The 16229-nt window shown below is 47.6% G+C and overlaps 1 protein-coding gene and 1 non-coding gene across 3 annotated transcripts in view; both read right to left on the reverse strand.

The window, feature by feature from the left end:
* Positions 1–2941: 2941 nt before the first annotated feature.
* On the reverse strand, positions 2942–3053 carry LOC112428308 (U6 spliceosomal RNA). The gene has a single exon (XR_003020345.1). It is a non-coding gene; the product is annotated as a U6 spliceosomal RNA (small nuclear RNA).
* A 7568-nt stretch (positions 3054–10621) lies between these two features.
* Positions 10622–16229, reverse strand: part of LOC105491271 (craniofacial development protein 1) — a 149104-nt gene continuing 143496 nt past the window's right edge. For both annotated transcript variants that reach the window (XM_071084965.1, XM_011757496.3), the window contains one exon: positions 10622–10954. In XM_071084965.1, the coding sequence (XP_070941066.1) occupies positions 10864–10954 (91 nt within the window). In that variant the 3' untranslated portion in view covers positions 10622–10863. The remainder of the gene's footprint in view (positions 10955–16229) is intronic.

A 16229-nucleotide genomic window follows, 5' to 3' on the forward strand; every position in this document is an offset into this window, starting at 1 on the left:
ATGAACCACTGCGCCTGGCCCAGAGCTCCTTTTTTTAGTGGGGGGACAGGGTCTTGCTCTGTTGCCCAGGCTGGAGTACAGTGGCGTGATCTTGGTTCACTGCAACCTCCACCTTCTGGGCTCAAGCCATCCTCCCACTTCACCCTCCTGTACCTGGGACCACAGGTGTGCACCACCATGCCCAGCTTATTTTTTTTTTCCTACTTTTTTGCAGAGATGGAGTTTCACTATGTTGCCCAGGCTAGTTTTGAACTCCTGAACTCAAGGGATCCTCTTGCCTCGGCCTCCCAAAGTGCTGGGATTACAGGCATGAGCCACGCACCTGGCCCAAAGCTCTTTTTTGATCTCTTATCATATGGCCTTCCTTACCCCACAAGAGACTTCCTCTATGCTGAGCTTAAGGTTTATCACTATATATATACATACATGCATGTTCTGACCCACAGAACATAAAACCATTTTAAAGTGTATAGAATTATACATCACAAGGGTGGGCAACCAATACCTTTATATTTGCATGTTTTAAAATCTGTACAACTGGGATTGTACAGCAGGTCTTTCACAATTTGATTTTTACATCAATGCTGCTTACAAGGTTCGTCTGTGTTGATGCACATCGCCGCCACCTTGTGCGTTTCACTGCCAAATCGTATACCATTGTGTGACTGCTTTACAATTGACCCATTCTCCTGGCAGGCATTGGGCTGTGAAGGTGTTCACAACATGCCACCCCAAAATATGCCACTCTGGCCTATTGACTATTTTGAGTTAAAGGCACCTGTGGCCTGGTGAAGTGGCTCATGCCTGTAGTCCCAGCACTCTGGGGGGCCGAGGTGGGAGGATTGCTTGAGTTTGAGACCAGCCTGGCCAACATGGTGAGACCCTGTCATTAAAAAGAACAAAAAAATTATCTGGGCGTGGTGATATGTACCTATAGTCTTAGCTACTCAGGAGGCTGAATGTGAAGATCACTTGAGCACAGGAAGTTGAGGCTACAGTGACCTATGATTGCACCACTGCACTCCAGCCTAGGAGATAGAGTAAGAACCTGTCTCTAAGAAAAGGCACCTGAAAAACAGGTGTAAGGACACTCTGACCGTCCTTCTTTTTCTTTAAAAACAGATGAAATTGTCATGTGAAATGAAACCTTTTTTTTTTTTTTTTTGAGATGGAGTCTCACTCTGTCACCCAGGCTGCAGTGCAGGGGCGTGATCTGGGCTCACTGCAAGCTCCACCTCCCGGGTTCACGCCATTCTCCTGCCTCAGCCTCCCGAGAAGCTGGGACTACAGGTACTCGCCACTACACCCGGCTAATTTTTTGTATTTTTAAAAGGGGTTTCACCGTGTTAGCCAGGATGGTCTCGATCTCCTGACCCTGGGATCCGCCCACCTCGGCCTCCCAAAGTGCTGGGATTACAGGCGTAAGCCACCATGCCCGGCCTATTTTTTTTGATATGGAGTGTGTCACTCTATTACTCAGGCTGGAGTGCAGTGGCATAATCTTGGCTCACTGCAACCTCTGCCTCCTGGGTTCAAGCAATTCTCCTGCCTCAGCCTCCCGAGTAGCTGGGATTGCAGGCGTGTGCCACCATGCCAGGCTAATTTTTGTGTTTTTGGTAAATATGGGGTTTCACCATGTTGGCCAGGCTGGTCTCAAACTCCTGACCTCAGGTGATCCGCCTGTCTCAGCCTCCCAAAGTGCTGGGATTATAGGCATGAGCCACATGCCCAGCCAATGTATCCTTCTTTTTTTCTTTTGAGATGGAGTGTTGCTCTGTTGCCCAGGCTGGAGTGCAGTGGCATAATCTCGGCTCACTGCAAGCTCTGCCTCCTGGGTTCACACCGTTCTCCTGCCTCAGCCTCCTGAGTGGCTGGGAATAAAGGCGCCCGCCACCACGCCTGGCTAATTTTTTTGTATTTTTAGTAGAGACGGGGTTTCACCCTGTTAGCCAGGATGGTCTCGATCTCCTGACCTTGTGAACCACCCGCCTCGGCCTCCCAAAGTGCTGGGATTACAGGTGTGAGCCACAGCGCCTGACCCAATGTATCCTTCTTATACCAGAAGGAAAGAGACGCTCTTATCACCAAGGAGGGGAAGTTAAAGGCTGAGAGAAATCTGTACGAACCTTGTTAACAAACCTGTATCTTCCCACTTTTCCAACGAATGTAACTCCCCTAGCTCAGGCCCTTTCACCTTGTCACACTTACTACTCTTTGCCCAACCCAGTATATGAGCTTTCAACTCTTGTTTCTTTGGGTCTTCATGTTTCTTGTGAGGACACCTATGTACATGTAAAATAAATAAATAAATAAATAGAGTAGAAGAAAAATTTTTCCTCCTCTACAGTAGTTTCCAAGTTTTTATAATTATCAATACAGGTTAAGCTTTCAAATCCAAAATGCTCCAAAATATGAAACTTTTTGAGTGCCAACATGATGCTAAAAGGAAATGCTAATTGGAGCATGTTGGATTTCAGATTTTTGGATTTGGGATGCTGGATCAGTCTAATGCAAATATTCCAAAATCCAAAGAAATCTGAAATCGGAGACACTTCCTGTCCCAAGCATTTCAAGTAAGGGATACTTTTTCTTTTTTTAAATAGAACGCTTCATGAATTTGCATGTCATCCTGTATTAGTCCATTTGCACGCTGCTGATAAAGACATACCTGAGACTGGGAAGAAAAAGAAGTTTAATTGGACTTAACATGGCTGGGGAGGCCTGAGAATCATGGCAGGAGGCGAAAGGCACTTCTTACATGGTGGAGGCAAGATAAAACGAGGAAGATGCAAAAGCAGAAACCCCTGATAAATCCAACAGATCTCGTGAGACTTATTCACTACCATGAGAACAGAATGGGGGAAACCGCCGCCATGATTCAAATATCTCCGACCAGGTCCCTCCCATACACATGGGAATTATGGGAGTACAATTCAAGATGAGATTTGATTGGGGACACAGCCAAACCATATCACATCCTTGTGCAGAGGCCATGCTAATGTTCTCTGTATCATTCCATTTTTTTTTAGTATATGTGCTGCCAAAGTGAGCACCAGACGAGGGGTACTTAACCTGTACTCCTGTCTCTTTGTGCACGTGCTGATGCTTCTCCAAGATGTATCTCGGGAGTGCAGTTGCTGCATCCGGGGTCAGGTACAACTTCGGATTTATTAGACATTGCCAAAGTGCTCTGTAAAGTGGCACTAATTTATACTCCTGCAAGTTTGGCTGTCTTGGGGAAGGAGGACTCACAGGCACAATTTAATTACAGTAACGTGGATGGTGTATTTCACTTAATAAAGTGTTGTGAGCTAGGCAGAGCAGGATTATTCACCATCCTCAGCAACCTTTCCAAGGTGAGGAATCCAAGACGCAGGGGTGGAGGGATTTAGCTGGATCCTGGAGATAGGAGGGTTAGAGGCAGGATGTCAAGTCATGTGTCTGACCCCACAGCACTCTCCTTATGTTAGTTTCTCTCCCTCCTCCTCCCTAGCACAGCCACCTTGTACCTTATATGAGCACAGACTCAGCCTATGCATCAGCTTTCTGAGACCACAAACAATGAAAGCTGGCTGCATAGCAGGGAGAGAGGCCCAAAGGAGGGGCTCTGTGGTGTGACCCTGCTGGACTTCTCCATCCCAGTTTCCTTGTTGGGGTCAACTTGCTGTGCACGAAGATTGCATCTGGTAGTATTTTTGGACTTAAGTTGCTCTAGGAGGGCATAAACAAAAGCAATAGTAAAAAAGACTTAGCAGACTGGGCGTGGTAGCTCACACCGATTGCTTAAGCTCAGGAGTTGGAGACTAGCCTGGGCAACATGGTGAAACCCCATCTCTACCAAAAATATAAAACTTAGCCAGGCGTGGTGGTGCATGCCTGTAGTCCCATCTACTTAAGAGGCTGAGGTGGCGGGATTGCTTAAGCCCAGGGAGGCTTAGGCTGCAGTGAGCTGAGATCGCCCCACTGTACTCCAACCTGGGCAACAGAGCAAGACTCTGTTTCAAAAGAAGAAGTAGCAGAAGAGGCCAAGACGGGAATCTCTAACCCAGAGAAGGCGGGGCAGGGGAGTGGCACTCAATGTCCCTGAGTTGCTGAACCTCCCACACACCAAGTGGCTGCAGTTATCTGGGCATCTCCTCTCTTCACTCCCTAACCCCAGGTAGTGTCTCAAAGCGAAGAGGGCAACACCCTTCACTCAGAAACGCTCAGCACAGAAACGTGACCATGGAGCAGAGCTTAGACGTGGGTGACACCTGGCCACTAGGCCTGTCTGAAGCAAGGCTGGAGTCCTAGGTAAGGACTTCTCACCAGCACCCTCTCCTCTGCAGAGAGTGGGTCAGAAGCTGCCCTAGACTGGGCAGTACCAGAGCTGAGGCCAGGGTGCCTCAGCTGAGCTCATCTCAGTGAACTCTTGACACAAAAATTCGGTACCAGCAGGGAGGTGCCATTCTCTTCATCTGCAAGAACCTTCTCAACCTTTGGTTTTTCTGTCTCCTTGCGCTCAGGTCTTTCCTTCCCAACATGGCGCTGGGATCCAGGGGGTGAAGAGAGGCTGTTTAATCTTGCTCCCTCCCACATCCTGCCCCCCAGCCATGCCATGTGTGTGCAGCCCTGGCTGTGTTACCGGATGACCTCAGGAAAGTTTCCTCCTCTGAAAGGGCAGAGGATCTAACAAGATAGCATGCCAGGAAGCACCTGGCACACAGGACCAACCGATCATTTGCTGATGAAGCTAAAAGCTTCTGATCCTTCCCAGGAGCCCACCATTCTCAGCCCAATTCCTGTTTGTTCACCTGTGCTTTTTGGTAATTAAAAAAGTCGTTAAGTCTTACCCAATATGCCTGAGCAATTCCAGATCTGGCTAAGGACTGATACCAAAAAGCAGAAGACTGCTCTTGAAAGCCTGTTCTAGGCCCTTTCCACCACCCCGTGTCAGACCGCAGACCACATCACACCACACCACATTAACTACGCCACACCACACACTCCCATCTCGCCACACCAACCACACCGCCTCTGTTCTCCTGCCACGAGGCAGCATGGCACCTGGAAAGCCTGTCACTGGCCTTCCTGGTCCCTGCCCAGATGCCAGAAGCACCATCACTCCACTCCTGCCCGGGAGGTCTCCTGGCCTTTGCAGTGCCAGCCACTCAGTAACCTGCACTGCCCAGTTCTGAAGTCAGGTACCAGCTAAGTGTCTGTCAGGCCTTAGTCCAGCACCTTTTTATGGGCGCTGACAGTGTACAGCTCACTCAGGATTTCCTTCTTAATGTGTCCCCTTTTGCCCCTAGAGACCTTATGCAGAGTTCCTAATTAGAGCACTGCGTTCCTCAGAAAATAGGTGAGCAGAGCACATCAAGAGGCTTATTTTATTTTTGACATTATCCTGTTTTAGGACAGCTTTTTTCAGTAATGAGAAGGTGCCAGATGCCCTGGAAATCTGACACACCCATTTGGGACTTGAAGAGGACAAGAGCAAGGCCAGGAAAGTCAACTCCAGGGGAGTCTCTGGACTCCGCAGGACCAGCTAAGGTATCCTTGGACTGTCGTTGTCCGCCATTCACACCACAGCAGGGGACAAGCACTGTGCCCTGCAGAAGGCTGCCAAACACCTCTTAGCACTGACTCACTCTTTCCACTTCCCACTTCCTGCAAACAGTTTCCTTGACAATTTCCAACTCCTGGATAAAGGGACATCACTTCCTTTGGGAGTTAGATAGATGAGTTTTCACTAAATGTGGATGTGAGAGCCAGATAAAATATTAGTCACTTTGGGCAGGATAGTGTCTGTCATGGTTCAAATCAGACTTGTAATTAAAAAAAGGTGTTTTTTTTTTTTTTGAGACGGGGTCTTGCTCTGTCGCCCAGGCTGGAGTGCAAGGGCACAATCACAGCTTACTATAGCCTTGAACCCCCGGGCTCAAGTGATCCTCCCACCTCAATCTCCCAGGTAGCTGGGATCACAGCCACGTACCACTATGTGCAGCTAATTTTCAATTTTTTTTTGTAGAGATAGGGTCTTGCTATATCTACAAGTATATAGCGCCCAGGCTGGTCTCAAACTCCTGGCCTCAAGCAATCTGCCTGCCTCAGCCTCTCAAAGTACTGGGATTACAGGTGTGAGCCACCGTGCCTGGCTGAAAAGGTGATTCTTGATTGAAGGCAAACACACTTTAATCAGTCCCACCCATCAGCCTGGTCTCAGTGGGTCCACTGAGAAAGGCCAGGCATTTGCTGAGGAGGCTCAGTCCTTTGAGCATGAGGTAGGAAGAGGGTGGGACAGGTAGCAATGCTGGCAGAGAAGGTAGGTCCACTGAGGGCACAGATGGGCTCAGGCAGCACAGATGACCAACAGGAATACCCAAGAGTGGCCCATCCCCATCTTGGCACCCCCATGGACACCCACCTGCTTGGTCCTCTGCCTGGGTCACTGGCTGGTGCCAAAGGCCTGCTCCATTCTGCAGCCACAGCACCCAGCCCTTGGGGATGGTCAGGCAGGGCTTGAGAAGACTCCTGCCTCCTGGGGCCTGGCTTACACGTACAAGAAACAGCCACCCATTTGCAGATACCCACTGCCAATGCCCAAGGACCCTGTCTTGCTGGCCAGTTCCCCTGTCCCTTGAACTTGATCCACACCAGTAAGGAGTAAAAAGAAGGGGCCAAAGGAAGTCCTTCAGAGTCTGGGAAGATGAGGTGACATAGAATTTGCAAAGCTTGGTTTCCAAGTTGTTAAAACAGGCATAGTTAAGACCAGCCTGGGCAACACAGTGAGCCCCCATCTATACAAAAAATTAAAAAGTTAGCTGGGTGCAGTGGCGTATACCTGTGGTCCCAGCTGCTTGGGAAGCTGAAGTGAAAGGATCTCCCGAGCCCAAGATGTCGAGGCTACAGTGAACCACGATCAGGCCACTGCACTAATTGGGCAACAGAGCAAGACCCTGTCTAAAAAAAAAAAGAAAGAAAGAAAAGAAAAGAAAAAAGAAAAACAGGCACAGGATCTTAGGAGCCAGAGAGGACCTCCTTCCTGGACCAGGGTCCCCTCTACCACACTCATGGCCATTGTGAGACTTGCAGGGTGGGGAGGTGAGCCCTGGGAGGCTGCCCACACTCTCCTAGAACAGCCTGAGCACATCAAAGTCCTTCCTTAGAGCCTCTAACAACCTTTTTTTTTTTCCAGATGGAGTCTCACTTTGTCACCCAGGCTGGAGTGCAGTGGTGCGATCTTGGCTCACTGCAGCCTCCATCTCTCGGGTTCAAGTGATTTTCCTGCCTCAGCCTCCTGAGTTGCTGGGATTACAGGCGTGCAAACCACATCTGGCTAATTTTTGTATTTTTAGTAGAGATGGGGTTTCACCATGTTGGTCAGGCTGGTCTTGAACTCCTGACCTCAGGTGAACCACCCACCTTGGCCTTCCAAAGTATTGGGATTATAGGCGTGAGCCACTGTGCCTGGCCTCCCTGTGACAATTTAAAAAACATGAAAAATTCAATCTATATAGAAGTAGAGAGAATAGTATAATAAATCTAAAATACTCCTCTCTCAGCTTCAATAAACCCCACCCACTCCTCTGGGGACAATTTTATTTATTGAGATGGGGTCTCACTCTGGGACCACCTAATCTAATCTAACCTATCTAGTCTAATCTTATTACCTACGTATCTACCTACCTAGTTACCTATCTGCCTCTCTGTGACCATTTTTTGTTTGTTTGTTTTAGACGGAGTCTTCTTTGTTGCCCTGGCTGAAGTGCAGTGGTGTGACCATGGCTCATTGCAACCTCTCAACCTCCTGGGCTCAACTGATCATCCCACTGCCGCCTCCCGAGTAGCTGAGACTACAGAAATGTGCCAGTGCAACTGGCTAATTTTTTAAAATTTATTTTTTTTAGAGATGGGGTCTCACTATGTTGCCCAGGCTAGTCTCAAACTCCTGGGCTCACGTGATTCTCCAGCCCTGGTCTCCCAAAGTGCTGGGATTATAGGCATGACCCACTGTGCCCAGCCTGGGACAATTTTAAAGAACAAATAGAGAAAAGCCCGTTGGTTTATAACAAAGACTTGGGTGTGCCAGGTACACTGGTTGGCTGACCTACTACATACTCCTAATTACCCCCATCCTTGCCTGTTTTCCATGACACTCACTTTTCCAGCCTTTCCTACAGGTAGAGGTAGTTCAGTGACCCAGCTATGGGCACTGAGACATAAATGAAAGTCTGATATGAACTCTCATTGTAAGATGACACACGTGTACATAATACATACACACAGATGCATATGTATCAGCCAGAGGAAGCAGTTCATTAGTGAGATGAAGTGAGGTCAGTACAGGAGGCTTTTAAAGAGGTTCCATGTAGATCAAGAGAGTGACAGCTGAAGTCAAGGCAAACAGCACAGTTTAAAGTGGCAAAGTGTGAGACTCTGAAGTAGGGATCTACAAATTGGGAAACAGGGCACCTGTAACAGGATTGATGCAAATAGCCATGTATTCCCTGACAGGCAGCCAGAATCTGTCAAAAAAGATTAGACTAGAGGGGCTTTCTAAAAGACTCATGGAAAGGTAATGGGTGATTGTGTGGAAGTCAGATGTGGGCAGCAACCCTGCTGGGAAAAGGGGCACCAGTCAAGAGACAGCAGAAAGGAACCAACATTTCTCCAGAATTGTGACATTAACTGAACACAGGTACAGATGGAGAAACCTGTGTGGGGGCTGGATCCTGAACAAGACAGGCAGGGCCCAAGCACACAGCTATGACTTTCACTGACACACCTGACTTCTCTCTTCATGGCTTGGAGCAAAACAGGAATAGCAAACCCACCTGTAAGAAGAACCCAGCAGGCTTTGCAGCTTTTGTCTTAATCCCTTAGGCTTCACAGGTGTTAACACTGGCTAAAAAGAAAAACCCTAACTTACCACGAACTCAGCACCATTCATTCTATTGGATTCCAGATCATTTTTCAAACAGGGAGAGCGCCAGCTCACGTGTTGCTGAGATACTGGCTGCTAAGATGAAGAACTTTGTGAAACGCAATGGAAGAGGGACTCAGAACTCCAGAGAAAAGTTAGGGAAACAGTTGCCAAATGGTGGTGAATGACGGATGATAAGCCAGAGAGTACCATGTGGGAGGACGTTCACATCAAATCTTGGCTGCTACCTCCTGAAGGTGTGGATGTCCTCTCATCAAAATACTGGCAGCTCTTAGGTTATTCTTTTTTTGTTTTTGAGACAGGGTCTCACTCCCTTTGCCCAGGTCGGAGCGAAATGGCATGATCTAGGCTAACTGCAGCCTCAACTTCCAGGGCTTAAGTGATCCTCCCACCTTAGTTGCCTGAGTAGCTGGGACTACAGGCACGCACCACCATGCCTGGCTAATTTCTTTTTGTATTTTTGGTGGAGACTGGGTTTCATCTTGTTGCCCAGGCTGATCTTGAACACCTGAGCTCAAGCAATCCACCTGCCTCAGCCTCCCAAAGTGCTGGGATTACAGGTATGAGCCACCTCGCCCACCTTCCTCTGTTATTCTTATGTCCCATTTGGGACCATAACTAAGACCTCGCAGGCTGCCTGTTGTGACGCTGGCCTGAAATGCTCTATAATCACTTAAGAATTATTTATCAGAGGGGATGTGAATAGACACTGTGTTCAAATTTAACTTGTCAACTACCTTTCTGAGTAATAAGATCCATAGCCCATAACCATCTACTGTTGACAGTCGGGTCTTTGCTGCTATGAATTCTCACCACATTAGAGGCCTAGAGTGGGAGACCTGCCATAAACTAGCACTCATACCCGCCGGGTGTGTTGTTAGCTTACGCCACCCGTTGGAGGTACTGGTGTTATTCATGCCATTTGCAGACCAGAAAATGGAGGCACAGAAAAATGACCTGTGGTCAGGGCCACAGAGCTGGTCCAGCAAGAAATGGAATGCAGTCTTAGGGATCCTGTCATCACCCAAACCTGTCATGTTACTCGAGTAACACACGTGCACATGCAGGCACACACACCAGGAGCAGGTTGTGGGGTTTCCTGCTTTATTAATATGAATGCTCTCTATCACCCTTTCCCTCTTCACTGAAGATTTGTTACTCTCCTCCCTGCTGTTCTGCAAAGAATGTCTGACTCTAAGCAGGAAGTCTGGAATTTACATTTTCTTATGAGTATAAAAAAGAAAATCCTTCAGAATATTCTCCGACAAACTAAAAACTAATGAACTATTGAAGTGGGAGCATATCTGAATTTAACTTTTCTTTGGGAAGAGGAAAAAGGCTGAAGGGAAAAAACAGCTAATTCAGCAATACCATATCCTTCTTTTCAGCCTTACATGCCATCAGTAGGAATCCATTCAGGAGAGAGACAGATCAGGAGAGAAGCCCGAGTGGAAATGAGAACAAGCTGCAAAGGGGCCTGGCATTCCAGTCACTCTAGTGAGCCACCTCCTCTAGCTCTTCGGGACAAGGCTGGCTGCAGAAAGAGCCTCTTGGTCCCAGAAAATTCACACCCGGGTTGGTCAGCTCTCTTCACCATGCCTGGCAAGACCTCTGCCAACCTGGACAGACCTGGAATGTGCTGTCTTGAACTGGGTGGGACTTTGCAGCAGAATAAAAGGAAGGTGAGTGAGGTCGTCATCTTCATCATCCTCTCACAGGACCAACTTTTATTTTATTTATTCATTTAAGGACAAATTTTTAAAAGTAAAGTGAATGAAACCATTTGTGATTAAGATACATAGACAGAACTTCAATGTAGAAAAAAAAAAAAAGACCTTGCTGGGAAACAGATGAGAAACACTGGAAAACATTTCACAGACGCACAAAAAGCTCACATTGTAAACAGGATTAAGCTGCTCTTGATTTTGTCCGTAACATCAAGGTTTCATTTTGCTCAGCCTGAGATCTCGCTCAATTTCAAACTGCCTGTGATCCACTCGGTCGAGGAAGGCTTTCCGTTCAATGTACCTAGAAGAAGATGAAAACAGTGTTTGTCAGTAGAATCCAGTAGGAGAAACTCCTTCTCTGCATGGTCCCGTGCCCCAGGGATAAACTAACTTACAGTAAATGGTGCCGAGAGTGACCACCCATGACTCTTCCAGTACAATCCAAACCACTCACATTTGGTCTAAACAAGGATGGTGAAAATAAAAGGAAGGCAACAGCTTATCAAAGGGAAAGTATATCAGAGGCTGGGTGGCAGGAAGATGCTGCAATTTTCTAACAGGACTTTAAGGTAAGAAGAAAGAATACAGGTTTACACAAGCATGGGTTCACGTCCTAGCTCTAGCTCACTTATTAGCTGGGCAAAGGAATGAACATCTTTGAGCCTCACTTTTCTATACAGCAGCATGGTGATGCTGTATTTCTTGGCTTTAGTGGTGTGTTGAATTGGTGGGTAAGAGAAAGCTATGCCTCTTGCGTACATACATCAAAACGTGAAAAGGGGGCATGTGGTAATGAAGGAAAGAAGACAGTAAAAATGACCTCACAGGGCTGCTGTGAAGATGAAGTGAGCTGAGGTTCATAAACTGCACACTTCAGAAGCGATTTAACTGCTCTGAGCTCTTTTCTTCCCCCCTCACCCTTTTCTCCTCTCCGTGGTATCTCCTCCACCCTGTTTGGATCTAGGTTGCTTCTGCTAAGATGACAGGAGAACTCTTTCCCTAAATTCCTCTAAGAGAATGAGGTTAAGGGCCTCTGTGGCCTGTAGTCCACATACAGGATCCCCTTGAAAGGTGGACACTCTGCTCCCGAATCTGGTTGGGTTCAGCAAACTTTCCCTCTGTCCTCCAGGCAGGACGGGAAAGCAGCAAGGGCTGAAGCACAGGCGTGCTTGCTGGGAGCGAGGCTGGCTGCTTAATGAGACACAGCTGCATCTTAATGCACCTCCTCGCCATAAAGTGTGCTGCGATTTGCCTGGGGGGAGGAGATCTCTGCCGCTAATTAATCTATCGAGAGAGCAAAAATTGCCATCGAAAATGGGAGACATAATTGAATCTCTGCACTAATTTTTCTTTTGTTGCACTGTGGAAAATGTGCATCTGTCATTACAAAGTCATTACATTTATAGTGAGAATGCTACTGGGTTCAGGAACCTGTGTTCCCCTGCTGAGTCCAGGGCCTTGCTTTCCCTCCTGGCGGCATCCTGGGAAGTACCATCCATCATCCTACCTCATTTCCAGCTAGGCCTGACTACTTTGACCCTTCTGGAGGGCTGGCCAGAAATGTACAGGCTCTGAGGCCAGAGGGCTGGAGGTTTGAGTCCTGTCATTTGCTGTCTGTGTGACTCTGGACAAGTCACTTAACCTTGCTAGTTCTGTTTCCTAATTTGTAATAATGATGATAAATAATGGCTAGTCAACTCCATTCTGAAGGACTGTTGTGTGGATTAAATAAAATAGTGTCTACATCACACTGGGCACAGAAAAGATGCTCAATAAAATGGTAGGTAATGTTGTCACCATGGTTTTAGGAAGCCAGCTTCCAACAGGCTCCTGACGATAGTAGATGGCCCAAGTCTGGACTTATGGTTTCAGCAGTGAGTAACCAAAATACCTGGTCTGGCTCAGATATTAAGCTGCTGTGTCAAAACCATCCATGAGGCCAGAATGGCTGGAAACACAATGACAGGGCCTGCTCTTAGGTTTGATAAAAGCCCCTGGGGTCAGGGTTGTCAGATTCAACAAATAAAAATACAGGCTGCCTGGTTGAATTCGAACTTCAGAGTCCCTGGCAGTCAGGGAAGCTGCAGACAGTGTGGACCCCTTTAGATAAAAAGAGAAAAAGGGGAGACAGGTAGGGAAGTGTAGACATCTAACAACAAACTCACTTCCCACCTCCCACTAAGAGACCTGTGATTCTCAAGTGGGGGCTGCTAACCAAAATGGCCTGAGAGGCCATTTTGAGGTTCACTACATTTTGAGGTTCACTACAACTGGTCATCTTTCCACCCCAGCCCCACCAGCCCCAGGGAGGCTCACTACCATGGGGACCAGGATTTTGACAGCACTGAACTTTAACTGTCCCTTGGAAGTGCCAGCAGAAAAAAGAGAGGTGAGCCTCAGCATGAGATCTTGCTGTGCTGTTGTTGGCCCAGGGGTGTAAGAGGAATTTAGGGTATGTTTCAAGAGCCATCTTCCAGTGCTACCTGTCTGGGAGATCAGGTGGAGGAAAGGAGTAAGTATGTGGCTTTAAGCATTTGGGGTCTTTCTTCCTGACTTTATTTTTTTGAGACAGGGTCTTGCTTTGTTGCTCAGGCTGGAATGCAGTGGTGCAAACACAGTTCACTGCAGCCTTGACCTCTCAGGCTCAAACAATCCTCCTGCTTCAGCCTCTCAGGTAGCTGGGACCACAGGCACATACCACCTGGCTAATTTTATTTTATTTTATTTTATTTTTTTTTGAGACGGAGTCTCGCTCTGTCACCCAGGCTGGAGCGCAGTGGCCGGATCTCAGCTCACTGCAAGCTCCGCCTCCCGAGTTGACGCCATTCTCCTGCCTCAGCCTCCCGAGTAGCTGGGACTACAGGCGCCCGCCTCCTCGCCCGGCTAGTTTTTTGTATTTTTTAGTAGAGACGGGGTTTCACCGTGTAGGCCAGGATGGTCTCGATCTCCTGAGCTCGTGATCCGCCCGTCTCGGCCTCCCAAATGCTGGGATTACAGGCTTGAGCCACCGCGCCCGGCCAAGGCTAATTTTAAATCTTTTGTAGAGATAGGGTTCTCTCCATGTTGCCCATGCTGGTCTCGAACTCCTGGGCTCAATCGATCCTCCCACCTTGGCCTCCCAAGTGCTAGGATTACAGGTGAGAGCCATCGGGCCCAGCCCTGACTTTCCTGAAAATAAGAAGTGACACTTAAATAAGGATGCTAACTGGGTATGAATAAAGGTCCTGCACGTTCCCAGAAGCTGTGTTGGGTCCAGCTAACCTTGACACTATCAAGAGTGAAGCCCAGGTTGGGTGCTAAACAGGCAGGTGCAGTCGGAGTTCAGGTTTAGGGAGGCCTCAGGCAGCAATGAGGGGCACATGTGCAGGATGCAACTGAATTCTCAAGGGCAACCCAGACAAAGGCCATCAAGGCAGGTCTGGCAAGTATCCCCCGATTCACAGCTATCTGCAGCTGCTAACAGGATGCCTGTGACGGCCTTGGTTTACTGCCAAGAGCTGACCATGAACAAAACTCTTGATATACTCTCCCACTGCCAAGAGACAGAAAAGGTGCTAAGGATGACAGTAGCTCTGACATTTAGTTTTTGTGTGACTTTGGGCAAGATACTTATTTTTCTGTGCCTTTTTTTTCCCTTCTCTGTAAAACAGGAATAACAATTACAATAACCCTCTGGCAATACAATGAAACTGTGAGAAGTGCTTTGTATACAATAAAACAAAAAAACAGACATGGGATTTGTCACGGGCTTGGGGTTCTTGCTTCCCGTTTCTTCTTCTTCTTCTTCTTTTTTTTTTTTTTTGGCATTTTTAGTAGAGATGGGGTTTTGCCATGTTGGTCAGGCTGGTCTTGAACTCCTGGCCTCAAGTGATCTGCCCGCCTCAGCCTCCCGAAGTGCTGGGACTACAGGCGTGAGTCATTCTGCCCGGTCTTGCTTCACATTTCTTCTGACTTGACTTTACCTCTACGGACCCTCAAAACCCAGGGCAACTGGAACAGAGACCGAGAGACTAAATGTCCCCAAAAGAGGAAGGGCTCATTAGGAAGGCCACCTCCTCAAAGGTGGCCACTGAGACTCAGGACGTTTTCATGCACTTTAAGTGGGTCGTGGCCCCAGAACAGACCCACCTGAGGACAAGTGCAATGGGAATCATGGCTCTTGCTCTTCATGTGTCCAGGTGCTTTTCTGGCCTGTGAGCAGCCCTTTTGGGGGCCCAGCATGACTCAGCCCAGTCCACAGGGAAGCCCAGTGGTGGGGGGTGCATCATCCCTTTCTGCTCCCATTGCCTTCTGTGGCCCAATTAAGAGGCTCTTCACTTTCTTTAATAAAATATGCTAAGAACCTAAGGGATTTTCTAGTTTTTCCTTTTAGAACCAGGTTAGGCACAAAAGGCTCTGACATCTTTTGAATCTTCCAACCCAAATTATTTATCTGCCACCAATTTCCCTGAGATCTAGGCCAATGAAGAGGGAGGGAGAAATGGAAGAGGACAAGAGAAGGGTAGAAAATGCTACTAGCGAACATGTCAGTACAAGGTGAGCATCCCAAATCCAAAAATCCGAAATCTGAATTCCTCCAAAATCAGAAACCTTTAAAGCACTAACAAGACACAAGTGGAAAATTCTACACCTGACGCCTTTGCTTTCTGATGGTTCAATGTACACAAGCTTTGTTTCAAGCACACAATTATTTAAAATACTGCATAAAATTACCTCCAGGCTTTGTGTATAAAGTACATATAAAACAAATGAATTCTGTGTTTAGACTTGGGTCCCGTCCCCAAGATTGCTGATGATGTAAAAGCAAATATTACAAAATTGAAAAAGGTATGAAATCCAAAACACTTCCAGTCCTAAGCATTTCAGATAAGGGATATTCAACCTGTATCTGGGCACCCACACTGCAGGAGGACAGAGGGCCTCTGAGGGTGGTAAGGTCCAAGAGAGTGCTGATCAGATGTAGTCACCCTGGCTGAAGTCCCTGAGATGCTTCCTGCACTGCTGGTCAGGAAAAGGGAGAGCACAGGGAAGCGGAGGGAAACCTGAGGCAGTCACTAAGGACACACTAAGGCTGCATTACCATCACGCTGCCCAAAGCTAGCATTCTGTTCCCCAAGTGAGCATTCAAGGCAGCACAGACACAGGACAAAAAGTGGGTAAACGCATTTTCCAACACCACAAAGCAATGGGCTATGGAAGCACACCGAGGCTAGAATAAAGCTCTGGGAATGATGTACAGAGATACAGACTTTGCTATCCTGAGAAATGCAATTGAAAGAAGCAGTTTGCCCAAGAGTACATCTCCCCCCTTCCGGAGGATTTAACTTGCAAACATCTCAAGGGTTAGACTGGAAGGGCGGTGATTCTAATTAAGTTTCTTCTCCACTGCCTTCTTCCCCTATCACCTCCAGGTTGTGCTGGTTCTGAAAGAGTAACTCTGAGGGGTCATGAAAATAGGTTTTTTTGGAGAAAGAAAATTATTTTCTCCAGTCCCTCCTTCATGCCTCTCCAACTCACAAAAACACCTGGTCTCCAATCGTAACTTCAATCGATTGGTCAGACAGCAGCAGCTGGCA

Source organism: Macaca nemestrina, chromosome 18, assembly GCF_043159975.1.
Source record: "Macaca nemestrina isolate mMacNem1 chromosome 18, mMacNem.hap1, whole genome shotgun sequence".
Classification (NCBI taxonomy): domain Eukaryota; kingdom Metazoa; phylum Chordata; class Mammalia; order Primates; family Cercopithecidae; genus Macaca; species Macaca nemestrina.